A 27,277-nucleotide genomic window follows, 5' to 3' on the forward strand; every position below is an offset into this window, starting at 1 on the left:
AAGTGATCGAGAATAGGGTTTCACCTCAAGGACGCTTTTCATTTCTTCTTAGCCAAAGTTACAATTCTCCAACATTTGAGGGCAGAAGTATCATCAAATCAAATAATTGAAGCATGATTCCTTGTAGGATAAGAATCACTTTATGAATATCTAGGCACACCCAACCATCACCTGTGTTGGGGAAAGTCCACATACATACACAAGCATAAGTACATCTTTAAGGCATATTTTGATCACTCCCTACGTATTGTATTTGATATTCTTCTAATATGTTTTGGTTCTATGGTATAGGCCCTAATCGGATTTATAGTGTGCCTAGTTGAACCCTTTATCAGAACCCACTCGCCAACTCTCAAACTCTGCAAATTTGGCTACAGCCCATTTACCACCTTGAAGTTTGTCATTGGTACTATGAGAGGAAGAAACATTCAACACTAGAAACTGGATCAGGTTCTCATGGTGGCTAAGAGTGTTTTGTGTGCTCAGAAAGAAGTTAAGCTTTCTCACATTGGGCGATGAGACGTTAAAGTTGTAGATTGGGCAACTAATACTGGTGTCTGGCTTAAGAAGAAAACAGGTTTGAGGTATAAAGTCTGGACAACTGGGTTCCCCGTGGATGTTTCATTGTTGTTGGCTAGCCGCAGTGGTGCTGCAGCTGTAGTTTAGCTGGTTGGTCGAGTCTGGTCTGATTATTACAATTTGGTGTGTTTTCTCTGTATATGTATTGATAGTATATGCTTCTTGGTGTGTTGTTTCCGTCTGTGGTGCTCAACTTAAAACCAGGTTTTCTATTTCAGAAAAGATACCCAAAATTCTTCCAAAGAAAATAACAGCACAAAAACATAGTAAAACCCCAAATTGGAAATCAAACATAATTGAACAAAAGCTCAGAAAAAGACAGTTAGGAGATATTTATGCACAAACGACCTGAACTTAATTCATTAAAGATAAATGCAAATAAGATGAGTATGGGCAAGCTAGCTGGCATAGAATTTAAGGATGCCCAAATCATGTGATCTGTTTATTCAGCTAAAAAAATTGCTTTCTAGCACAAGAAACGAAAGGAAAATTCCTAACACAATGAAAAATCCTTAAGACTAATTGATTAGAATGAGAAAAATCTTTTGAATTAAGGATGGGTGAAATTATTTGTCTCCTATAAATGAATCAGCACTGCTAAATTTTCATGCCGAAGACCTAAATGAATCTTGTTCTCTTAAAGTATCTTACAGATAGATGAGAGCTGGGGTGTTCTTGTTTGCTGCCAGATCGTCTTGTTTATTTATTTAATTATTTCTAACAAAAAAATGTATTTTTATTTTCTTACAGGCTACAGAATTATTTATAAATTAACAATCCATTTTGTACTCCAATAAGTTGATAAAATCTAATTGATATCAATTTCATAACTCTATCTAATGTCTATTTTTTGTACAAAACAAATAAAATTACTTAATGGGTATTTTCTCTAGCACTGGCATTCAAGTTTTACCATTTCATTCAATCTCATAGTCTTGATCTTGGAGTTCTTCAATGATCTCATTCCGCATTCTAAGCCACAACTTTTGTGATTCTCTTACAAATTTTTCCTTCTGATGTTTGATTTGAGGACTGTCTCCAGTTTTATCCACAATGCCTTTGGGTCCTATTGTTGTCCCAAAGGAACCACCCTTTGCAATGAATTCTCTAACCGCATCCTCGTCACCAGGGTAAGGAAATTCTCTACGTTCATAAAGATGTGCCATTTGTTTTTCTTCCTACTACCAAATGTTTATCAACTGTAAGTGTACAATTTATGCTTATTTCTAAAATGAAAAAAATGAATACAAGTTTCTCAAATAAGAGTAAATAATTTTTTAGCGAACAACCACAAAGCAAATAAAATCTAAAGCCTATCCTCCACCAATTTGACTAGCATATCACAGGAAATATATTGATGAAATTGATGAGCTAGACCTTAGTTCGAGGCTTTAATGTCCACCAACCAAGAGGTGATGTCTCATCCCATAACCATGCTGCTCCACCGATAGCATAGGCAGTAAGAAGTGCTTTTCCCAATTTTCTCATGTGATTCCAACTGAAGTCAGCCATTTTTTATGTAGGTTTTCTGTGAAAATTCAAACATCAAGTATCACATAGTTACATAGTTGCCATGTTTATAGAACATTAGTCAATCATCTTCAAGGAGCATTTTTCTTCTTTTTTTTATTTCAAATCAATTCAAGGAAACAGGTATAATTAATACAGATACTAAGAAACAAAATTGAGTCCTTACCCATGGGCCATGGATGCGAAATCTTACCTCTGTAAGGTAGATACTAATAAATCCTAAACAAAAAATGACTTTACTGGCTTCTGTGTTCTCTTGAAATCTACATAGAAGTGCATATAACATGCAAACTGCAGACAATTTACAACTAGCACTTGCACCAACAAGGTGCAAGGGTTACACCGATCAATAGCAATAGATAATATATTAATGTCATACTCCTTTTAATTATTGTCTGCGTAAAACATCAAACCTACAATAGATAACATATCATACTAGTCCTAATTAATTTCTGCTGAAAGCAAGACAATATACCACAAAGTTATCATAGGTTTTGTTAATTTATCTGCAACTAAAATGAATTATGTGAACCAAATGTTATCATCACTGTTGCTGAGACAGCAACATTGCCAGACCTGTCTTGTGCATTTTACTCTTTGTTTGAGATCTTTGTTTTGATGCCTCTGATGCACATACTTTTGAGCAAATTGAACCATCTGCTTGTACTCTCAGTTGCAACAGAGTGTGAACCCAGAGAATGAACATGCAAATGTAATATACACACCCTCCCTGCAGTGGGGACGGGAAGGGTTCTGTTATATTGTCAATGGATCTGTACCAATCACCCTGCTGATTACACTATTTCTTCAATAAAAAATTTCACCTCAGCAAATGTGTGAGGGAATATGAACCACCAGCAAATGCAGAGGTCATGGAAGAAGCATAAGAAGCTATAAAGGAGGTAGCATCTAAAGTTCGATCAGCAAATAGGTAGGGTGCAGTGCTTGGAACTGCTTTTTCATTTGGAGCTCACAGCCTATCCCTCCCCTGTTGCTGGCATATTTATTATCTCTTCCTCTAAAATTAATTCATCACAGCATTTTTAGGATTCAAATGAAAAAGAAAGGTCATTGTAAACACTCCCCAGCATATATTCTTATGACCTACATGTGCCCACACAACCACCAGAGGTTTAACTGGCATCTTAATGGTTATGTTTAGGGAATCTTCAAGATAGCCAGTGCGAGCAAGAAGATCAACCATGCATACACAATGATAAATTGCAGGCAAAGTTGCATGGATACTGATATAGACACAAATATGGGTATGGTATTGGATACCGATACGGCCTATTTTAAGACCCCCAATATGGAGACGGTTAGATATGACATCCATTAAAAAAAAACACACATTTTTAACATAATTTTCTAAGTTGCTACAAGACATTTTCATTACTTCAATAGCAATATAGACATATAATTGCTGCATACATAATTACAAGTACTTTTAAATATGTACAATACTCAAAAAATGGTACAGTTGCTTTAGAAGATAACATAAAAAAGTTAAAACGGCTAGCTGAAATAGAAAATCATTTCATTTGTCTTCCTCATTTGGTGTAGGTTTATTTATAGCAATCAAAAACAGTTGCATGAGTGAAGTTTGTGAAGATTTATGTCAGATCTTTAAAAAATCAAGTTACATAGTATTTGGAACAGGAAAAAAATTTAAAAATTGGGCACAAATGGGGAGGAAATCTGATGTGTGTCCATGTCATAATGTATCCATATCCGATATAGATATGGGGATGCACACGCCCAAGGAGGGGCAGAGGAGTTTCCGGCAACTCTGATTACAGGTGTAATGCAATAAAAGTCAGTCATGTGATTGAAGTATCCACATCCCATCCACTAAACTTGCATGGCTGCATGAACATAGAAAACAAGCAAAGCTTACCATGTGAAATATGTTCCAGAGTACTTCATCAATTCAATGATTTTGCCAGCGTCCTTGCAATCTAGTTTGTCCATACCCTGCAACCATTGTATTCTAGGAGAGAAAATCTCTTTTAGGCATTCTGTTGAAAAGTTCTCATACCGTGTCTATGTTTGCACTTTTTGCATACATTTTACCACAAGGGCCGCTGCAATTACATTTGATGAAATTCCTGTAACTTTTATGCTTTGATGGATGTCCATACCATGTCCCAAAACTCATCTCCCATGTAGGCATGGGCAATGAGGATGCTAGCAAAGGTTGAGGGGTCTGGTTATAAACCTGCCAGTTGTATTTTCTTGAAATTTTCCAAGGCTTTTTCAACAAACCCATTTTATGCATATCTGGTGATCATTACAGTCCACCGTACCACATTTCTTTCAGGCATCTATCAAACAACATATCACTAAAGCCCTCTATAACTCTCATGCCTTTTGTGCTTCATCAATTTGCATTCATGTCTACCAAGGCAGCTGCAACTATGACATCTGACAGCATTCCTCTCTCCTTTATGCTTTGATGAATCCCCATGCACTGTGGAGACCATATAACCAGGTACAGACGCACTCACCATCATTCTGTCCAGACATGGTATATTTTCATTTGCTGCACTAGTCCTCAAAAACCTTAACATTGTTGCCACTAATTTTGTATTACAGAAGCAATTGGTAAATACTTGCTCGTTATTAACAAAGACAAAGAGGTCAATATATACAAAAAAATAAAGCGATGTTTCCTTAGGAAACCATCAAAAAGAATTAAAATATTCTATTCTAACAGATAAAGCTAAAAAAGCTAAAGCTAACTAGGTATTTATAATAGATTACTATTAACTAATAATAGACAATTATCTATTATTGTAATACCCTCTCTTAATGGTTAATTTATCTAGAACACCAAGCTGTCCTCTGAATTTGACAAACTTATCAGGACCAAGAGGCTTGGTGAGAACGTCTGCAGTTTGATCTTGGTAGGAACATACTGCAAATCTATAGTCCCATCTTCAACCAGTTGTTGTATGTAATGACAGTGAACATCTACATGCTTGGTTTGTTCATGGAAGATTGGATTTCGTGCTAACTTGATAACACCTTCATTATCCACAAACAGAGTAGTTGGTCTTGTTGGTGACATCCGCATATCCCCAAGCATCCGACGAAGTCAAACAGCTTCACATCTTGCCTTAATAGTCCCTCTGTATTCGGCCTCTGTAGAGGAGAGAGAAACTACCTACTACCTCTTACTGTTCCATGTGACTGCACTGGATCCCAAACTGAACACATACCCAAAAGTTGACTTTTTATCATCAACAAAGCCTATCCAATCTGAATCTGTGAAACCACTAAGTTTGGGATTAGAACTTCAAGAGTATAAAAGTCCATAATCTGAAGTGCCCTTCACATAACGAAGCACATGCTTTGCTATCATCCAATGATCAGCCTTAGGAGTTGTCATAAAGCGTGAAATATAGCTAATTGCAAAGCTGATATCAAGCCTAGTAGCAGAGAGGTAGATGAGGCTGCCTACTAGTTGCCAGTATGTAGCATCATCAACAGAAGGAGAATCAGACTTTGTTGATAACTTGAGACCTTTCTCCATAGTTGTAGATGCAAGCTTGCAATCCTGCATACGGAATTTGTCTAACAGGGCCCTGGCATTTTTGGACTAAGAGATGAATACACTAGAAGACTGTTGCCAAACTTCAACACCTAGGTAATAATGCATGAGTCTAAGGTCAGCCATATCAAAAGACTGGCATAAATTCTGTTTGATTCCCTGAATCAAAGATGCCGAACTACCAGTGATGATCAAATCATCCACCTAAATAACCAAAAAGATGATGTCACTGTCAATAGTCTTGATCTACAGATTTGAGACTGAAGAACTCCTCTTGAAGCCTTGATCACTGAGGTTCTTACCAATTTTTATGTACCATACCCGAGGGGCCTGCTTCAAGCCATAGAAGATTTTTACCAATCTGAGAACTTGATGGTATTTACCAGCAACCTTGAAACTAGGAGGTTGCATCATGTAGACCTCTTCATGAAGATCACCATTCAAGAAAACACTCTTGACGTCCATCTAATGAACCTTCCAGCCAAATTGTGTTGCCATGGCTAGGACTAATCTGATGGTGCTCATCTTTGCAGTAGGAGCAAAGGTCTTCTCATAATCAATGCCCTAATGCTGAGAAAAGCCCTTCGCTACTAAACAAGCTTTGTACTTGTCCAAAGTACCATCCAATTTGTATTTGATTTTGTAAACCCATTTGTAGCCAATGGGTTTCTTTCCTGTGGAAGATCAGAAAGGACCCAAGTGTTGTTCTTCAACAGGCTCTGGTGTGCAGATTGCATGGCCTGTTCCCGCTTTGGAATTCCTTTAGCCTCAGAATATGTTTGAGGTTCAAACACACTATGAATGTTGGCCATGAGAGCAAAGTTAACAGAATCTATAGTTTTGCTCTGTTTTTGAGCAATTCTCCCATCAATGAGCTCATCATCACAAAGATTAGCAAGTGTCTTAGCCCACCACTTAGGCCGAATAGGAGAATGACCAACATGAGTATCAAGAGATGCATGATGATCAAGTTCCTCATCAAAAGATTCTAGATCAAACTCAGGTGAAGCATCTACAAAGCGAGGTGATGTTGTAGGAGAAGTCGGAGGTGTCTGTATAGGTATCACTGGTATAACTAGAGCTGCAAGAGCTATTGGAGCCCTCCCATCAGGTGGACCTAATGGAAGTCAAACTCCCAAATCATGAGCTCAAATCATGAGCTTGCATAGGCTGGTCTGCTAGATCAAGAACAAGAGAAACAAGCATGAAAGGTCCTCGTTGCTCATCAAAGACTACATCACGACTGTAGATGAGACAAGATGTCTCAACATCAATCAGGCAGTATGCTTTGTGAAGACTATTATATCCAGCAAGCATGAGTTTCTAACTCTTGGCATCCAACTTGGTGCATGACGCATCAGGGATCCAAACAAAAGCAAGGGAGCCAAAAATCTTCAGGTCACTTATTCTGGGCTTGCGACCTAACTAAGCGTCTTCCAAAGTTTTACTTTTGACCGCCACTATGGGTGACCAGTTCAATAGATAAACTGCAATGTTAACTGCTTCTATCCAAAACTGCTTCAGAACATGTCTATGTTCGAGCATAGATCGAGCCATCTCGATGATTGTCCTATCTCGACGTTCAGCTACACTGTTCTGTTGTGGCGTGTGGGGTGTGGTTAACTGGCGTTTGATGCCATGTTTATCCAAGAAGCTGGAGAAAGCATTAGAACAAAATTCCCCCCCATTGTCTGATCTAAGAGTAATAATAGATTTTCTAGACTCTTTTTCAACTAAAAGTTTAAACTTCTGAAATACAGCAAATGCATCTGATTTCTTTTTAAGGAAATACACTCACATTTTTCTACTAAAATCATCAACAAACAACAGAAAATACTTGGACCCAAGAACAAGAGTGGCTATAGGGCCGTAGATATCGACATGTACAAGTTTTAGTACCTAAGAAGCTCGCCATGAGTCGCCACTAGTGAAAGGTGTGCGATGTTGCTTCCTAGCCTAACATGCGTGTCTGAATCTCTAGCAATCCAAGAACAAGCTCATCCCAAGCAACTGTGAGAGATAATGCACATTTAAGTGCCCATATCGTTGATGCCAAAGTGTGCTGACAGAAGACCGCCAAGCAACCATAGCTAAGTCCTGAGAATCACCAGAATTAGTAAATCTAAAAAGACCATGATCCTCAAGACCCACTGCAACAGTAGACTTAGTCGCTCAATCAGTGATGGTGCACTGATGTGAACTAAAAGTGACTGCCAAGTGTGGAGAATGTCGTAGCAACTAAGAGTAGATTTAGTTTGATCCCTGGAACGTAGTACACATGAAGAAATATGAGATTCCTTCCAACAAACTAAATCTGAATGTTGCCTTTGCCGACAACCGTGTACTCTTCTCTGCCACCAAAAATAACAGAGTCTGAATAAGGTTGGTAGTTAGTAAACCAGTCTTTGCGGTGAGTGAAATGACAAGAGGCACCTAAATCAATGTACCAAGCAGATGACTTGACATGATCTGTAGGTCTTTTAGCCATGAAGGCGTAAAAGGTAGATTCCACCTACTCAGTGTGCTCTACACTGTTCGCTTTGCACTGCGAACCTGATTGCTTAGGCTGTGCAACTAAGCATTTCTGATATTCAACCTTCATGTGTCCAAACTTGTGGTAGTAGTTGCATTGAATGTCCTTCTTTCAGGAACCATCTAATGTTGGAGTAGAAGATTTATGCTGAGATGGCTACTGAAATTTGCCTTTATCCTTCTAAAAGGATTTCGCAGCAAAGGCTTATTCTGTGGAGGTGGAACTGGAGCTACTACCGAACTGTTATTTCCATCGATCTTGCTGAAGCAATAGGGTCCAGAGATCAATGAACTTCAAATCAACACTAGAAGATGTAATGTTGAGAGTCTCGATAAAATGCTCATAAGAATTTGGAAAACTCCGAAGAGTGACAACCACAATATCCTCTTCCTTCATCTTGCGACCGATGACAAGTAACTGATCACGGATTTCCTGAATCTGATTCAAGTGTGCCTAGAGCGAGGTGCGCTCATCCATGACAATAGAAAATAGAGTGTTTTTCAGAAAGAAATCTCTGCTTTTGTCAAAAGTCTCATGAAGACCTTTGAGATGTGTCCAGATCTTGGCAGCTGTCTTGCCAAATGGAATCTGAAAAAGCTGATCATCAACCACGGATAATTTGAGAAGCATCATTGCCTCTCAATTATTCAGATCCCATGTATCTTGATTAAGACCAGGAGAAGTCAGACACTTCATAACACCCAAAACAAGTTGATCGATGTTCCAATATTCAAAAATTGTGATAATCCGCTGCTTCCAAGTGCCATAATTTCAACCATTGAATTTGGAGTTGTGCTCGAGAAGAATGTTTGTTAGAGATGCCATGGCACGTTTTTCAATTAAAAACTATGAAAATCTGTGAAGGCATGTTCTTCAAGACAAAAAACGAAAGACCTAGAAAATTTGGAGAGTGGCCCAAAAGAGAGATCGAAAAAACCAGAAGGAATATGTTGTCATTTTCTAGAGCCGTTGGCTCGAAAATCGAGGCATAAAAAATGAGGCATCCAGAAAAAACGGACGAGAACCCAATTGAGCTCTCGAAAAACCCACCAAGAATTTGTGATCAATTTTTTTTCAAGCCCAAAAATTAGGGTTTCGAAAAAAACCATAGCTAGCGGCCATTAATGGTCGAAATTGCAGAAAAAAGGTGTTTTGCAGGCAGAAGAATGGCTAATTTTATTTGAAACAGAGGCATTTTGGCTGAAACAGTAGAGAGGATGAGGAAACAGCACCAAAAATGCCCCAAGAAATCAATGGTTTGCAGATTTTCGATTTTTGGAAAAAACGACCAAGAAAAATATGCCTCTTTTTCAAACAAATTTGCAGATCTTTGTCTCTGAAACCCTAGCCGTGACTAGGTATTACGAAGCACGTAAAAGACTTTAGAAAGAATTTCAAAATTTTTTGGAGCAGATAATTTCAAAAGAAATTATAAAAAATTTGAAAAAATTTGAAGTCTAGGCTCTGATACCATATTACGGAAGTAATTGGTAAATATTTGCTTGTTATTAACAGAGACGAAGAGGTCAATATATACAAAAGAATAAAGTGATGTTTCCTTGGGAAACTATCAAAAAGAATATAAATATTCTATTCTAACAGATAAAGCTAAAAAAGCGAAAGCTAACTAGATATTTACAATAGATTACCATTAACTAATAATAGACAATTATCTATTATTGTAATATTTTGGGTCTGTAAATTTAAAAAGCTGAAATTTTGAAAAAGATCTTGTTTGTACTTGGTTGATTTTGACATTGCAACTTATATATATAGTTTATGTATCCTTGATATTGGTTGTGTAAATATTTTTAGATTATGAATGCCTAGTGCCCCACCATATGATGTAGAATTTTTTTGAATGTTTGGAACTTGAATCTGTAAGGATATTTAGAGTCAAGAATCTAGCTTTGTAGTTATCTTAAGTTCTTTTGGGCTCAATGTTACTTTGTATCAATTTTTGTGATTTAAAAGTTTTATACATCTTAATATATGTTGTAGTTTCCATACCCATCTTTCTATCTTCTGATTCTTTAAAAAAAAAGGAATTGTAGTGAACCTACCTTCCTTCAACTTGAGCCTTGAACGTCCCTTGTTGTTACATCCCAATTTTTTACCTAATTTAAAATGTTCACATAACCGTTGAGGTGTCACGTGAAGTCAATTGTCAATTGAAATTTGTTATAATCATGTGAAATGGTAAGATGGTTAATCGTTAAAATTTCATATGAAGATGACATGCTCGTTAATCATTATAATGCTATTATATTGTTATCTTGAAATCTTAGAAAATTGGTTATTCATCATGGGAAGTGGGATGGTGGTTTGCCATAATGGTGGTTTATGAATAATAATTTGTTATAGTAGATAGTTATTATATTGAGGAATATAATATAATCATGGAGGATTCCATTGCAAGAGCACGTTTAAGGGAGGAAGCATTGCCAGAAAGGAATTGGGCATGGAGGGGCACCACCATCACTAAGCAAATAGGTACAAGCCCTGAACCACAAGGGCTAAGGATAAAGACTAGGCAAGCAAGAGTGTAAGTTGGACGACCATAAGCTAACTTGTTAAATCACATATCATTTAATAGTAAAAGAGATTACTAAGCATGAAATGGAAATTGAACAAGTTTGTACCCTTGTAATTGTGTTGTTGTTTGGAGCCTTCTAATGTATAATCATGTCTTATCATATCGATATCATGATACCTACATATATATACATGTACGTGTACATGTGTACATACATAAACCAACTTATATAAGGACGTGTACCTTAGTTACCGGATTCGCCTGGAAAAGGCCGGATCCGGGCTCGGGTCCGATTCGGATCCGGATCCACGTATGGATCCGTGAGGATCCGGGTAGGATTCGTAATCCTGCCTGTGGATCCGTAAGGATCCGCGGCCCGTGGATCCTTACGGATCCACAGGCAGGATTACGAATCCTGCCCGGATCCTCGAGGATCCACGCGCGGATCCGCGTGAATCCGCGGCAATGACAAGAGGAGTATGCAAAAACATGGGCCCATTATCATTTTTTAATATATTTTTTTTTGCCCTAAAGGCCCTAAACCCTAAAAACGACCCTCAAAATCACAATGCAAGTTCATTTGCTCTCTATTTTGCTCTCTATTTTGCTCTCTCATTTTGCTCTCTCATACTTGCTAGTTTGAAGTGAAGTGCTTGGATTCGAAGGAGATCGGTTGTGGAGCTTCAAATACCTTGCAAGAAGTGTTTAAGGTATGCATTTCAACCATATTTTTGAATTCTTTCATAGATTATTGATTTATTTTTAGTTTTCCAAATTTTCAAGTTTTTGTGCAAGTGTGAAGCATGGTTTTCTTTCACTTTTTCTAGATTGCAAGAATAGAACAATGAGTAGTCAAGGCTCAGTGGGTGGGGGTGCGGCTGCATCACCAAGCTTCAAAATTGATAAGGGGTCTCCTTTATGGAGACACACAACAAGAGTTGCACAATGTCCTGGGGGTGGGGCATACATATGGAAATGTAATTTTTGCAACATACAACATAGAAGCTCCTATTCCCGAGTGAAACTACATTTTTTGGGCCCTGCGGGTGAAGGAATTCACGTGTCAAGGTAGTGATAAGAAGGGATTACCAGCTGCACAAATAGCAGCATTAGCAAAAGAGCAAGATGATGCTGATAGAGCAGTTGCAAAAGCAAAACGTGGTGCTTCCCAAAAAACAAATATACCAACACCATCATTTGATCAAACAAACACAAGAACACATCCTTTTTTGCCTATGCCAACTACAAATGATGAAGATGAAGACCCATCTCCACTCACCCGCAAGAGAGGCCCACTAGATAGGGCATTCCAAATTGAAAAGAGAGACATTGCTGATCACAAAATTGGACGTTGTTTAATTGCAAATGGTGTTTCATTTAATTTTGCTAGATCACCTTATTTTAGGGAGATGGTGGAAGCAATAAATGATGCACCCCATGGTTACAAACCGCCTGGTTATGAGAAGTTGCGCACTACCATATTACATGATGAGAGGAAAAATGTAGAGGCTCAACTTCAACCAATAAGAGATTTTTGGGTTCAATCGGGTGTGTCAATTATTTCGGATGGTTGGAAAGATTGTACAAACCGTCCATTGATCAATGTTATTGTTGTATGCCCTAAGGGGGCAATGTTCTTGAAGGCAGTTGATTGTGAAGGGCAAGTAAAAGATGCAGAATTTATTTCACGCATTCTCATTGATGCCATAGAGTCAGTGGGTCCTGATAATGTTGTTCAAGTGGTCACGGACAATGCAAAAGTTTGCAGGGCTGCAGGGATAATTGTAGAGTCTAGATATGATCATATCTTTTGGACACCATGCACCGTCCACTCTCTCAATTTAGTGATGAAAGCAATTGGCACCGAAATAGATTGGGTGAAAAGGATATATGAGGAAGCTGAAGAGATTCAAATGTTTGTGACAAATCACCACATGTCACAAGCAATTTTTAGGAGTTTCTCGGACTTGGAGTTATTGAAGGTAAATTTTTATATTTAATATATAATTGAATATTATTGGATTCCACAATTATTAATTTTTGTTGTTGTTTACATTAACATGTTTTAATTTTTAAATGTTTTACTAACTTGAATTTAACATGTTCTTAGGTTGCTGAAACCCGCTTTGCCTCTCACACAATCGTCTTGAGACAACTTGTGAAGGTAAAAGAAGCATTGAAGCATATGGTCATTAGCCCCCAATGGGGCATTTGGAAGAATTCCAATACAGCAAGGGCTTTAAGTGTGAGAAGAATGATACTAGATGAGGATTGGTGGGGTCTTGCGAGTTATGTGTTGGAAATCACCGATCCAATAATGGCAATGCTTCGCTTCGCAGATAGTGATGAGCCATGCCTTGGGGATATTTATGATTCCATGGATAGTATGCTGGAAAAAATTAAAATGGTAAGTTTTACGCTCTTTTACAACAATTTTTTCTTTGAGAGATATCTAGATTCTAAAGTTTAAATTGACATATTCACTAATTATAATTATTATTCATATTTCATATTTTAGGTCATACAGAGGAGGGAGAATGATCCTGAGGACACCCTTTACAAGAAGGTGGAAAAAATTGTTCATCATCGATGGAACAAGATGACTACACCTTTGCACTTCCTTGCATATGCTCTATCCCCGAGGTACTGTAGTTCTTATCAAATGTTTGTGCTTATTTTATCCAATGTTTGTGCTATTGATATTTGGTAGTGTTCAATTGTCTTTTGTTATCCCCAGGTACTATAGTGCAGATGTACTTCGCCTTCCAGGTAGAGTGCCACCATTTAGAGATGCAGAGGTTGCAGATGGGTATAAGAGGGCACTAGCTAAGATATTCCAAGATCCAGAGATTGGGGCAATTGTGAGGAGTGAATTTGCTGCTTTCAACTCAGGTGAGGATTTCGACCCTATTGCCATAGCAGACCAAAGCAGGATGGGTGCCATCAAATGGTGGTACCTTCATGGGCAAGCCTTCACGTACCTCCAACCTCTTGCCATAAAGGTCCTATCCCAAGTAAGTTTGTAAAATTAAGCTTAAGGTTAACATTCTCGATAGGAAGTTTGTAAAATTAAGCTTAAGGTTAACATTCTCAATTCCTTGAATTTATTATTTAATTTATTTATCTTGATTGTTGTATTGATAATTTTTAATTTCTCTTTAGGTTGCCAGCTCTTCTGCCGCTGAGCAGAATTGGAGTACTTACTCCTTTATCCACTCAATCAAACGCAACCTGTTGGCTCCAAAAAAATCAGAAGACCTTGTGTTCATTCACAACAATTTGCGCTTGTTGTCACGGAAGGATCCTAAGTACAAGAAGGGACCCGAAAAGCTTTGGGATGTAGCACCCGAGACTCCTGATTTAGATATGACCATTCGAGATCTTGCTAGATCCACTTTGATTGATGTGGATGATGAGGAGGAGGATTATGAGTTAACAATCCCCTCTACTACTAGTGGTTTGGGTTCCTCTACTAATACAGATGCAGCACTTGCAGCTCACCAGTACCCCTCTGATGCAGATTTTCTTGAAAATCCATTTGATGATTAAATAAAAAACTTTAGTGTTGACTCTTGACTCTTTTATGAGTAAATCATGTTATAAACTTTAAGTTTAATGATCTATATTTTGAATGTTACAAGCTTTCACTTTCAGTAATTCAATGTGAATGTGTTGATTTTCTTTATAATCGTGAAAATAGATTAATTATCAATGTCATTGATCAAGTATACTAGATTCATACTATGAAATGATTTAGTGTTAGAATTATGTATATTTCTCTTATTTTTTAGTATATATAATGCATATATATATATGCACGAATCCTCCACGAATCATAATTGGGAAAAAAAAATCCCGAATCCACAGATCCGATTCACGTGCCCAAATCGGATTCGTGTCACGAATCGGCAACTAAGACGTGTACACATACTTAATATTTGGCGTATACGTAAGAAATACATGGTTGGGGTTTCACGTGTACACGTATATGCATACATACATATATATGTATCTATAGATACCATGATGCTAAATACTAAGACAATATTATTCTTTCACCTTGGTTGTGGCCTAATATTATTTCATGCGTGACAACCTTTCATATTCTATTTTATTTTTTCATTGGGCCTTACAATTTGAGATGGCCATTTTAAATATTGGTGTCGATGACTTCTTGTTTACATTTGTAACTCTCACCGCCACCCTCTTCTTGTAATTAATGTGCATATGACTTTTCTTTATTATTCTCCCCACTGCCTAGGAAGCGGGTCCCTTCCTCTCGCAATTGTCTGAGTTTGTATTTGTTAAGCAAGGCACAAACCCTTGGTAGCATGGATTACCTTCTCTTTTCGCATCGTAAATTCTCAAAACCATAGCCAAAGTTCTTACATCTGTTAGATAAAAATTCTTCCTACATTCTGAGTTCATATAGACCCTGAGTAGAGTCATTGCAAAGTGATGTTTGTCGTGCACCTTGGTTTGACAGAGCACGACAACAAATTGTATGAATTAACTCTAGGCAGAGCACAGTCCAAGTCATGTTTTACTTTTCACGTTTGAATCTTTATGTGGACTTTGAAATATGTGCATCTAATTTGAAGCCATTTCATGGCTTGGGCGGTACAGGCAGCCACCCGGTGAGTGAGTATGTAAGTGAATAAGGCTTCTTTCTTAAAGCTCTGATAGCAATTCAGATTGCCAATTCGATGGCAAATCCTGATTCATATCCACCTGATATCCACAGGAAGGTACATCCAATAGTTTGAATAATGGATTACAATTTTTTGCTAGTGATCCCCATTTAGAAAGTTAATTGCATAATGATATATGATTTTGCTTAGTCAAATGTGTGAAATACACTCAGAATAAGGACATCTACTCTTTAGTCCGTGAGTTAAGGACAACAAGTGAAAGAAGATGCAAGTATATTATATTTCATAATTCTATGATAAGTCTGAAAAGGACATAAGAAATTGACTGTGCCTATAATACAGAAAGAACACTTAAGCATACACCTAAAAATTCATCCAAGAGGGCCATCTTGGTTGAGATGAAGGGTGAGTCAAAAATCATTGTACCATAGAATTATTTCCTACATGAAAAGAAATGAACCATTAATAATAATAATTGTAAGCTCAAAAGAAAAGAGATATTAATTAACAAGAGTTGGCTCATGGTAGTCCAATATTCAGAACTTTATGCTTAGTTGAGCGGTGGGAATGATACCCTATACCAAGATGCTTAGTGGCTGATCAAGGTGTTCCATGTCTAATTCCAGGTAGGGAGGGCCTTTCTAGTTAGAGAAGGTGTGGAATAAGTTTAAGGTCCGTGATTGGGAGGTTAAGCCCCTAACAATGTTTCCCCTCTCCTCAAGATGTCAAGACGTGCATCAAAAAAAGAAAAGATAAGCATTCAAACATTTGATGGAAACAAGTATTTTACCTTTATGATGTTTATACAAGTAGAAGATATGATAGATTGTTTATTCTGTCTTCATTTATTTGAATAATGAGTATAGGCATATTTTCCTAACTAAATGTTATTGATGCCCTAATTGATACAGTGGTATGTAATGCCCTAATAATTCCTTGATGCCCTAATCGATACAGTGGTATTTGATGCCCTAGATGATATATTGGTATTTGTCATTACGATAAAGTAGTATAGCTATTTGTTCCTTAAGAGGTACTTTATGGACTAACCTAGGTTTTTGCAGAAGCATCCCCAGATGGTTTTCAGCTTTGAATTCTACAGTATGTAGATTTTAAATTCCTTGATAAATTCATTGATGGTATCTTCTATTGTTAGTTATGAAATTTTCGTTTAACTGATTGTAACCGTAAACCTCATTCACATGAACATAACTGATATAACTATCTTCATATAAAAATGAAGTAATAACTGTATTTCTTTGATATGTTAGTTGTTAGTTAAGACTTGAAAATTGTGAATGTTACATATGTTACCAGAGCGTTGGGTTCAATGCTAAAACCTTGGGCCCAACACTATTTTAGAGAAACTGATAATGTAATGTTGAAAATGATTTATTATACATAACTGAGTATTTTATAATCAAGCATCATCTAGAATAGCCAAGAAGGGCTGAGATGATGGTGTGGTGCATATGAAATGGATAGATGGATAAACTGCAAAATCATAAAGATGAATCAAAACTAAGGAAAATGACATGATTAGCAAGTCAAGCGGTGGTGATCGGGCTGCTCATTTGCCCATCTAAATCGTTGGCCAAGGTAGATTTAAGGCATGCTTGCCTAAATGGATCACTAAGAGGTCGATAGTGCTAGCTAACAGGGAAAAGGTTGGTGGAAGTGTATCCTCAACCTTGTTCATTGCTGAGGGGACACTCTAACACCAGGACACTCGAGTGGCAAGACCAAAATGGTACATGTGCCTTATCCCAAGAGGGAAGGCCATTCTCAGTAGAGAATGAGAAGATTAAATTGGATCAAAATGTTGAGGCTTGCACAATACAAACTAGTTGCTATAACCTTGATGCGATATTATTTAAACCTTGATGATGACTAGATATTTCTTTTTCAATTGCATGTTTCTAGCATTATACTTTATGCAATTATATCCCTGTTCATATGAAATGGTAGTAATATTATGTTTTGGATTTGAGCTAGAGGAAAAATTAAATTGTGAACCATGATTTTGAGAACTCTTTTAATTTAACAGTGATAATCCTTTCTGATGTTGATTAAATGATAAGAAGGCCATTTTGTGCTCCAGTATGGAGTAAGCACACTTGCATAACTGGAAATTATCAATACTTTTTTATAGATGTAAACTTTTATTGACTTGAGTTTTTCCTTGAAACATTATAGTGACAAGATAGACATGGAAGCCTAGGTCACACGACTGAGAAAGATAAATCCTCAAAATTATGCAAGCAATTGGCAAGCACGCCCAGATGATCTACATGATAAGAACCCTATGTAAATTTATATAAGATGCTTGTGATCAATCCATGACCCAAGGATGGGTTGAGCTAAAAAAAATTGGCATGAAAGATAGAGTTCCATGGAAATCTACGAATTTTGTGGACTCAAAGTCTAAGCCACAATCAGAATATGATAGGCAAAACATACAAGCATCAAGTTGCACCCCGTCTCAGGAATTGCATGTGGGCATGTAGTCCAAGTACTATGAGATTGGGATACATGTAGTTTACTACCATGTTAACCATAACCTAAATGATCTTGATTGAATGTATGATGATCTTTCATAGTATATCATGTTTTTACCCTTTGACATGCTGCTATATATGTATAATACACATGCGATGTTGACTTTACGATAAGGAAATAACAAGACATATTGAGCTGCTGTATATTGTTTTAGAGATGAAGTATATATTCTATCATGAGATGATTATTCTAATGAATGTTATTGTGATAAGATGGGCATGAAGGCCGAGGTTACATAAATGGAAAAACATGGATCCACTAAACTTTTTCAGGTGATCTGTGAAGGATGATTTATTCATTAACGAGTATCATATGCCAGACGGTATGTATGAGTGATTTAAATTATGTGATCAAGTTATGATCTAGAACATTTTAGTTGAGGAATTACAAATTTTGAATATTTACCTTACTCTCAATTATTGAACATTGAAAAATTCTCTTATATGAGATATTAATATGAGAATTGAACTAAAGATATTGTGAGTGTCCACATGAGTATGACAAGAATATGAAATAGAATATCCTACAACATAATCAACTCAAGTGATGCTGAGATGATCACAAGTATGGTAAAGTAAACTCATGTGAGTGTGTGTTTAATTTGATGATATCATGCAAGTGTTGTTATGGAAGCATTGAGGTAAAGGAATAATAGACCTTGAATTTTGATCATGACATAGATTTTGATTCAATTTTGAAAAGAAATGATATCATGATGCTATATATACATCTTGTATTTGGAATATTATTTTACTGTCTAAAAATTGCAAAGATCATCGAGGACGATAGAACACAAAGGGGAATGGTACGTTATGTTCCAATTTTTGGCCCAATTTTATATGTTCTTTTATAATGTTCGTTACAATTTCAAGTTCATCGAGGACAATGGAACACAAGGGGAATGGTATTTTACATTCCAATTTTTGACCTAATTTAAAATGTTCATATAGCCATTGAGGTGTCACGTGAAGTCAATTGACAATTGAAATTTGTTATAATCATGTGAAATGGTAAGATGGTTAATCGTTATTATTTCATATGAAGATGACATGCTAGTTAATCGTTAATATTGTTATCTTGAAATCTTTGCAAATTGGTTATTCATCATGGGAAGTGGGATGGTGGTTTGCCATAATGGTGGTTTATGAATAATAATTTGTTATAGTAAATTGTTATTATATTGAGGAATATAATATAATTGTGGAGAATTCCCTTGCAGAAGCACGTCGAAGGGGGGAAGCATTACCAAAAAGGAATTGGGCATGGAGGAGCACCACCATCACTAAGCAAATAGGTACAAGCCCCAAACCACCAAGGCTAAGGATAAAGACTAGGAAGGCAAGAGTGTACGTTGGACAACCATGCACTAACTTGTTAAATCACATGTCATTTAATAGTAAATGAGATTACTAAGCATGAATTGAAAATTGAACGAGTTTGTACCTTTGTAATTGTGTTGGTGGTTGGAGCCTTATAATGTATAATCATGTCTTATCATATTGACATCATGATACCTACATATCTATACATGTACATACATGTATATGTGTACATACGTAAACCAACTTTATATATATAAGGACGTGTACGCATATGTAATATTTGGCGTATATGTAAGAAATACATGGATGGGGTTTACACATGTACACGTAAATGCATACATACATATATATGTATCTATAGATACCATGATGCTAAACTCTAAGACAATATTATTCTTTCACCTTGGTTGTGGCCCAATATTATTTCATGCGTGACAACCTTTCATATTCTATTTTATTTTTTCATTGGGCATTATAATTTGAGATGGCCATTTTACATATTGGTGTCAATGACGACTTGTTTACATTTGTAACTCTCACTGCCACCTCTTCTTGTAATTAACGTGCATATGACTTTTCTTTATTATTCTCCCCGCTACCTGGGAAGCGGGTCTCTTCCTCTCGCAATTGTCTGAGTTTATATTTGTTTTGCAAGGCACAAACCCTCGGCAACATGGATTACCTTCTCTTTTTGCATCGTAAATTCTCAGAACCATAGCCGGAGTTCTTATATATGCTAGATACAAATTCTTCCTACATTCTAAGTTCATATAGACCCCAAGTAGAGTCATTGCAAAGTGATGCTTGTCGTACACCTTGGATTGACAGAACACGGCAACAAATTGTATGAATCAACTCCAAGTGGAGCACAATCCAGGTCATGTTTTGCTTTTCACAGTTGAATTTTTATGTGGACTTTGAAATATGTGCATGTAATTTGAAGCCATTTCATGGCTCGAGCGGTACAAGAAACCACCCGGTGGGTGAGTATGTAAATGAATAAGGCTTCTTTCTTAAAGCTCAGATAGTGATTCAGATTGCCAATTCGATGGCAAATCCTGATTCATATCCAACTGATATCTACAGGAGGGTACATCCAACAGTTTGAATAATGGATTACAATTGTTTGCTGATGATCCCCATTTAAAAAATTAATCGCATAATGATATATGATTTTGCTTAGTCAAATTTGTGAAATACACTCAAAATAAAGATATCTACTCTTTAGTCTGTGAGTTAAGGACAACAAGCAAAAGAAGATGCAACTATAGAATACTTCATAATTCTATGATACGTCCGAAAATGACATAAGAAATTGCTTGTGACTATAATATAGAAAGAACACTTAAGCATACACCCAGAAATTCATCTAGGATGGCCATCTTGGCTGAGATGAAGGATGAGTTGAAAATCACTGTACCATAGAATTATTTCTTGCATGAAAATAAATGAATCATTATTAATAATAATTGTAAGCTCAAAAGAAAAGAGATATTAATTAACAAGAGTTGGCTCATGGAAGTCTAGTATTCAGATCTTTATGCTTAGTCAAGCAGTGGGAATGATACCATATTACAAGGATGCTCAGTGGCTGATCAAGGTGTTCCATATCTAATTCCGGGTAGGGAGGGTCTTTCTAGTTAGAGAAAGTGTGGGGATAAGTTTAAGGTCCATGGTTGGGAGGTTAAGCCCCTAACAATGTTCCCCCTCTCCTCCAGATGTCAGGATGTGCATCAGACAAAGAAAAGATAAACATTCAAACATTTGATGGAAACAAGTATTTTTCCTTTATGATGTTTATACGAGTAAAAGGTATGATGGATTGTTTACTCTGTCTTCATTTATTTGAATAATAAGTATAGGCATATTTTCCTAACTGAATGTTATTGATGCCCTAATTGATACAGTGGTATTTGATGCCCTAATCTATATAGTGGTATTTGATGCCCTAGATGATATATTGGTATTTGTCATTACGATAAATAGTATAGCTATTTGTTCCTTAAGAGGTATTTTATGGACTAACCTAGGTTTTTGCAAAAGCATCCCTAGATGGTTTTTGGTTTTGAATTCTACGGTATGTAGATTTTAAATTCCTTGGTAAATTCATTGATGGTATCTTCCATGGTTACTTATGAAATTTCCATTTAACTGATTGTAACTGTTAACCTCATTCACATGAACATAAATTATATAACTGTCTTCTTCTGAAAATGAAGTAATAATTGTATTTCTTTGATATGTTAGCTGTTAGTTAAGACTTGAAATTTGTGGATGTTACACTTCTTCTATTCACTAGAAGTTTTTAGCTCTCTTTTGATAATTATTCCTTCAAGTGCAGCTTTATTGTGTTTTATGACTTTTTTGTCTTGATGTCTACTTTAATGTTCAAACCTGCTTTTATATCTTCTCGCCATTTTTTGAAATTAGGAAATATTAAGTACCTAAGATTTGAAACTTCTAACTCTATGGTCTTAAATGGTTCAATCTTCATGCTTTTTCTTCACTGAACTAAACCTTTGCATTACACACTTCCTGGATAATGTTTGTTAGTGTCTTTTCCCGACAGTTGTTGGTTAGTATTTTATATATCCCCTCTCCAAACGTAGCTATCAAAATCAACTGGGCTGTATTTTTTCTATTTAACAATATTATTATTAAAGTTAGATAGGACATCTGCATATTTTTTTGTTGGTTAGTATTTTATATATCCCCTCTTCAAATGCAGCTATCAAAATCAACTGGGCTGAATTTCTATTGTATCTCATTAGCTTATAAGTTATTTGCATTAGTGAGTTCTAGTCTGCTTGCCTTATTTCTTTGTTTTTTTTCTCTAATATGGAGTAAACCCCAGGGCTGAGACAGAAGAGGAGATAAGATTGAAGGAAGAAATCAATGATTTGAAAGCTCAGGCATTGAGCAGCATGCTGTAAATGGTGATACTTCCAAAGGAAATCATAATGCCTTGTATGAAGAAATAGTATCTAAAGAAAAAAAATGGAGCTTCTAATTAGGGAATTGGATGATATAGTTTTATAAAAAATGGCAAAGATAGGCCAATTTCAGCAGCAGGACAGCCTCCTGAATCTTTTAATAGGCCCAGATCTCAATCAGGATGCTCAGAATCCGGGAATAGCTTTGAATCACTTAGCAGACCCAGATCTCCTCTATGCTTTATGCTTTGATGGAAGTCCATTCACTGTTCCAAAGCTCCCATCTTGGCATAGGCAAGGAGGGTGCTGGAAAAGGCTCTGGAGTCTGGCTATAAACCTGCCAATTGCATTTGCTTGAATTTGTCTAAAGCTTTTTCATCAAATCTATTTTGTGTATATCAAGCAATAATTGCAGGCCACGATACCACATTTCTTTTGGGCATTCTGTCAAACAAGTCATATGCATTATCAATGCTTCCACATTTTGAATAAATATCTAACAGGAAAAGCATATCTATCAGAAAATGCAAGTGCGCATCAAAAAAATTAATATTCAAGGAAAAACTACTCTGATTATAGCTACAGAGGCTTCCCCCAGGATTCACAAGGGGAGATTCTCAGGTACACTCCAAAGACCATACTAGTATTTAGTCAACTAAATAAAATTGCAAATTACTCTGGCGATAACAAGCCTTTGACCTCAGGAGGTAGGAAGTTTGAAAACATTTCCTGATATTACAACAAGTAGGTCTCTTCAAAGAAACAGTTCAAACTGCGCAATAACGCATACACATATTTAACACAGTTTTCTAAGTTATTAGAGGAGATTTTCATTACTTCAAAAGCAATATTGACACATAAATATTTACAGTGAAACCTCGAAATTCCCATCCCGGGGACATCCCTGCACCGGATACTTGAGTACCCAAGTACCCCTACCTCCACCATTCTGCAACCACACTGCTGCCGGAACGGATACTTGAATGTCTATTTGAATTTTGATTTTTGAATGTTGCTATTGTGTATGAACTATTGAAGCATAAGCAAGCATCAAAGAATTAAAACACACTCAATTGGCTGGTGCATAGCCACAGATTCCATGGCCTCTGACATATCACTTCATGGAACACAATTTGACATTTGTAAGAACAACTTCAAGACCTTTGCTGCTGGTATAGACGGGCATACAAAGTCTGAGATCCTACACAATAGCATGAACTGTTGGACCAAATACTTTGTAGAAGTGGTGATGTGCGAAATAATGATTGCGAGATTTGTTCAAATGACAGTAGACTCGTTGGTAATAATCTAGAAAAATCAAAAAGAAGACACAATTGGAAAGTACAATGCCAAATTCCACAACCTTTGACAGCCTCCCTTCATGTGCTATGATGGAAGCCTTCAAAGATAGTGTGTAGACATCCTTTGAACCATAAAGAACATGGTTTCTGATGTTACAGCCGCTGGTCATTCCAGTAGACACAGTATTTGTATTCCAAGTGTTGTTCAAAGGCAAAGGTCACTTTATGCATGCAGAGGAATGCAAACTCATAGAGGAAGCCTATGCTTCGTTTGAAAAATTACCTTTCAGATATGTGATCTCAAATGATGTATCCAAATAGTTACAGAAAATGCATGAAATGGATCATTAAATCTGTTTTGAAACACAAATGAAAATCAAGCAAATCATGTCAGTCAGTGTAATGAAAAGATTCAAAAATTCTCAAATAAATACACTGTTAGATATGGATGTAAAGCATGGGTTATGCAGGGGATAACCGCCAACTATTTGACAGCATGCCGGATAAGAAATATGGTCTGATTAGGTGCAGCATGTGTCAATATTAAGGGATCAAATTTTATGCTTCTAGATTCGTTGGTGTGATTGTTTTTGCACTGACATTTCGGATCATACTCTGTGATCCATCATCAGGATGAGAGGGGAGAGAGAGAGAGAGAGAGCATCATGAGCATCGACATTTCAGATCACACTTTGTGACTTTCTCCTGATGCTCTATTTCTCTTCTCTTATCCTGATGGTGGATCACAGAGTGTGATCCAAAACGTCGATGCAAACATAATCACACAATCAAATCCAGAAGCATAAAATTTGATACTTTCATATGGATTGTGGAAATCTTCCTGTTCTCAATATCAAGGTTTCAAAATAGAGAGTCCATCCATCAAAGCATAAAAAGGTGAAACATATATATATGTATGTATGTATATTTATATGTATATATATGTATATTTATATGTATATATATGTATATGTATATATGTATATGCATTACATATACTTAAAAAGAAGAGAAATATACATAATTCTAAAACTAAATCATTTCATAGTATGAGTCTATGATTCTAGTATGGATCTATGAATCTAATATACTTGATAATTGATCTATTTTCACGTTTATAAAGAAAACTAAACACGTTAACATTGAATTACTGATTACAAGATGAAATTATGATCCTTGAGGATCCTCGAGCTGTGGCTTGGATCCTTGAGGATCTGGGCAGGATCCTTGATTCAACCTGTGGATCCTCAGGGTGTGGCTTAGATCCTTGAGAATCCAGGCAGGATCCTTGATTCTGCCTGTGGATCTGTCAGGATCCATGGCCCAAGGATCAGAATCCGGATTGTGTAGGACGAATCCGGCAACTAAGCAGAAAAGCCATAGAAGACATTTAAGGAAGGAAAATTGTGAGTTTTGTGTGAGAGACAAGTGTCAATGTAAGCAATTACTCTTCATTTTAAAATTAAAAGTTTCTTGTCCACAACCACTGCCTGCAAGTCAAATTTCTGCATGAGAAACTGGCACAAGTACTTGAGAGTCAACTTCAAGTTGCCTTCACTGTAACTCATATTTTATTTCATTATGCATTTGATTAAAGTTGCAATTTAGGTTATATGTGTATATTTTGTAAATATTGTAACCTTTTGTCAATTTTTGGGTTTTGGGAAGAGTTTGACTTTCTTTTTGATGAAGTTAGGATTTGAGGTTACTTTTTCTGAAAGTTAGAGTTGGTTATATAAAGCATGTGTAACTTCCACACTCTTAACTCAGACAGTTATTAACCCAAAAAGCAGCAGTTATGACAGGAGGCCTATAAGTACAAGGCTTTACCATTGTGAAAAGTGGAGGCAGGGCAAGCAGGGGTTAGTGGGACTCTTATGAAGGAGAAATTTCTAAAGAAACTTCTGGCTTTACTCTATGTACTAAAAGGGGTTTTGAACTTGTACATTTTCAAAAAGATAATGAAGAATGTGTTTGTTTTGCGTGTATTGAACATGTTTGTGAGTTTTTATTATCAATTTCTCGTATGGTGAATTGATGATATCTTTATGTGTTGGTGAAATACATTGGTTTCAGTTCTAAAGATATATGTAAATGATGAAATGCAGTCATACCTTGGTTTCTTGGCTTGAATGTGTTTAGGTAACATGTCACTTCATATGTCAAAATACATTTTATTCTTTCATCTTAGTTGTATATCAAACTCATCTTGTGCTAAATCTTCTTTGGAATCGTTATCCATTGAGAAATCTTATTTGGTATTTGTATGTCTATCAGCCTTTATTTTGTTCATATTGTTTTAGCTTTATATTTTCCAGGTTAAAAGCACACAAAAATTTTAAATTACCCCATCATACAAGGGAGCTGATCCTCTCAAATGCAAAGGAAGATTGTGAACGATCATTATTTGATCACAATCTCTCTAACTGTTGGTACAATAGTCACTGCACATATGGTGAACAGGGTTAGTTTTGAAGACAATATCACAGTGGCAAAATATGTTCACCAACAAGAGTTTTAATAAGATTCTCTCAGAGGTCCTTATTGTTGCTGCTCTAGTTATAGTTAATATTGCTCATCTCAATCATTATGGGTATGAAGGTGTCAACATGTAAAGCTCTGAAAGCTCTGATCATACTTCAATTAGTAATATACTAATATCATAGCATGTATTTTATGTTTAATACAGCGTCTTTCCAATTTATTCTATCAAAAATAAATAAATAAAACATTTTGAATAGAAATTTCAAAAGAGCAGTGGCAAGCCACGTTATAATTCAATGTGAAATGATTGAATCCTCAAAACTGAATTCGCCTTTACGATCCACGTATTAAATAATCTACAGAGATGAAATATGATTAACATTAGCATCTAAAACACTGAACAATATGCATTGAACATGTAATGTTGAAAAAATGAACTCAAATTTCGAGTTAAACCCTGAAATTCAAATATGCAACTGGTAAACACAAGTAACTGATTGTTGTATTATTAATGATCATTAAAACAACTGTTTTAAACTCACCCCTAGTCTCTATTTTCCCAAAGTTTTTCTTTTGGAAAAAAATTATGCTTTTCAAAACAAATGTTGATGAATGGGGTCATCAGGACGTTCCTTGAAACAGACAACATAGTGTAACCAAGTATCGCCTTAAAAGCAAGGTTTCCAGAAAATCTAACCAGTCCCAAGACATTAGACTCGTTCAGACAAAAAGAGGAGGCACTGCGATGTCCCCTTTGCATTCCAGCATCCCCAAAATGTTCAGATCAGCAACAGAGTGCAGGGGACACTTCTACATGGAATAATCCAATTAACTGATTCAATGTCTTTAGAATTTACTGTGCCCTAAATTCTGACGCAAATCAACATGTGCCCCCTATTTGCAGCATTTAGGTAATTATCGCTGATTGGAATAACTGATCCAAGAATAGAAGGGAAGAACTTATCAAGCTAAAAGGGAGATATGAGAAAAACTCATACCTTTTTAGGTTTCATAATTCACATCGCTTGAGAGCAGAGATCTTTCGGAGTGAATGGTAACTTATTCTCTGCAAATGAAAAATATGAGATTCCCTCGGTCGGTCTTTGCTTTCTACGCAGCCATCGCCATAGAAATCTGAATTGGTATTAAACCGACAGATAAATACATACAGTGCTCAATTGGAAAAAATAAAATGTATGTTTAAAAAGATTTATTGAAGAAACAGAAAGTTGTGTTTAAAAATTTTATTAAAAAAATCTATTATTTTCCAGCCCACAAAGATTTAATAAAGAAAG

General features: G+C 36.3%; 2 protein-coding genes and 1 long non-coding RNA gene across 5 annotated transcripts; 2 read left to right on the forward strand and 1 right to left on the reverse strand.

The window, feature by feature from the left end:
- LOC149533803 (uncharacterized) lies at positions 1-26,182 on the forward strand. Its single transcript, XR_016356924.1, has 2 exons — positions 1-584; positions 25,817-26,182. It is a non-coding gene; the product is annotated as an uncharacterized LOC149533803 (long non-coding RNA).
- LOC149533804 (uncharacterized) lies at positions 1,378-27,277 on the reverse strand. 3 transcript variants are annotated; one of them, XM_089804237.1, is made up of 4 exons: positions 26,981-27,277; positions 26,680-26,792; positions 1,957-2,107; positions 1,378-1,757 (listed from the first exon to the last, which is right to left on the reverse strand). In XM_089804237.1, the coding sequence occupies exons 3-4, from the start codon at positions 2,089-2,091 to the stop codon at positions 1,497-1,499; spliced, it is 396 nt and encodes a 131-aa protein (XP_089660363.1). In that variant the 5' UTR covers positions 2,092-2,107; positions 26,680-26,792; positions 26,981-27,277; the 3' UTR covers positions 1,378-1,496. The 3 variants fall into 3 exon arrangements, with proteins under 3 accessions (XP_089660363.1, XP_089660362.1, XP_089660364.1); XM_089804236.1 differs by lacking the exon at positions 26,680-26,792 and having other exon boundaries at positions 26,981-27,172; XM_089804238.1 differs by lacking the exons at positions 26,680-26,792; positions 26,981-27,277 and adding an exon at positions 26,525-26,673.
- Positions 12,826-14,388, forward strand: LOC149533805 (uncharacterized). Its single transcript, XM_089806899.1, has 3 exons — positions 12,826-13,138; positions 13,250-13,745; positions 13,894-14,388. The coding sequence occupies exons 2-3, from the start codon at positions 13,359-13,361 to the stop codon at positions 14,278-14,280; spliced, it is 774 nt and encodes a 257-aa protein (XP_089663025.1). The 5' UTR covers positions 12,826-13,138; positions 13,250-13,358; the 3' UTR covers positions 14,281-14,388.

This window comes from Cupressus sempervirens, chromosome 10 (genome assembly GCF_028749045.1).
Source record: "Cupressus sempervirens isolate cs-2001-9-10 chromosome 10, ASM2874904v1, whole genome shotgun sequence".
Lineage (NCBI taxonomy): Eukaryota > Viridiplantae > Streptophyta > Pinopsida > Cupressales > Cupressaceae > Cupressus > Cupressus sempervirens.

Bases quoted from the DNA above. Each gene is read 5' to 3' on its own strand.
- LOC149533804 (XM_089804237.1), bottom strand. From the start codon at position 2,091: ATGGCTGACTTCAGTTGGAATCACATGAGAAAATTGGGAAAAGCACTT. The intron at 1,758-1,956 runs GTCTAGCTCATC...ATTTGGTAGTAG, and splicing joins CATTAAAGCCTCGAACTAAG to GAAGAAAAACAAATGGCACA.
- LOC149533805 (XM_089806899.1), top strand. From the start codon at position 13,359: ATGCTCTATCCCCGAGGTACTGTAGTTCTTATCAAATGTTTGTGCTTA. The intron at 13,746-13,893 runs GTAAGTTTGTAA...ATTTCTCTTTAG, and splicing joins CCATAAAGGTCCTATCCCAA to GTTGCCAGCTCTTCTGCCGC.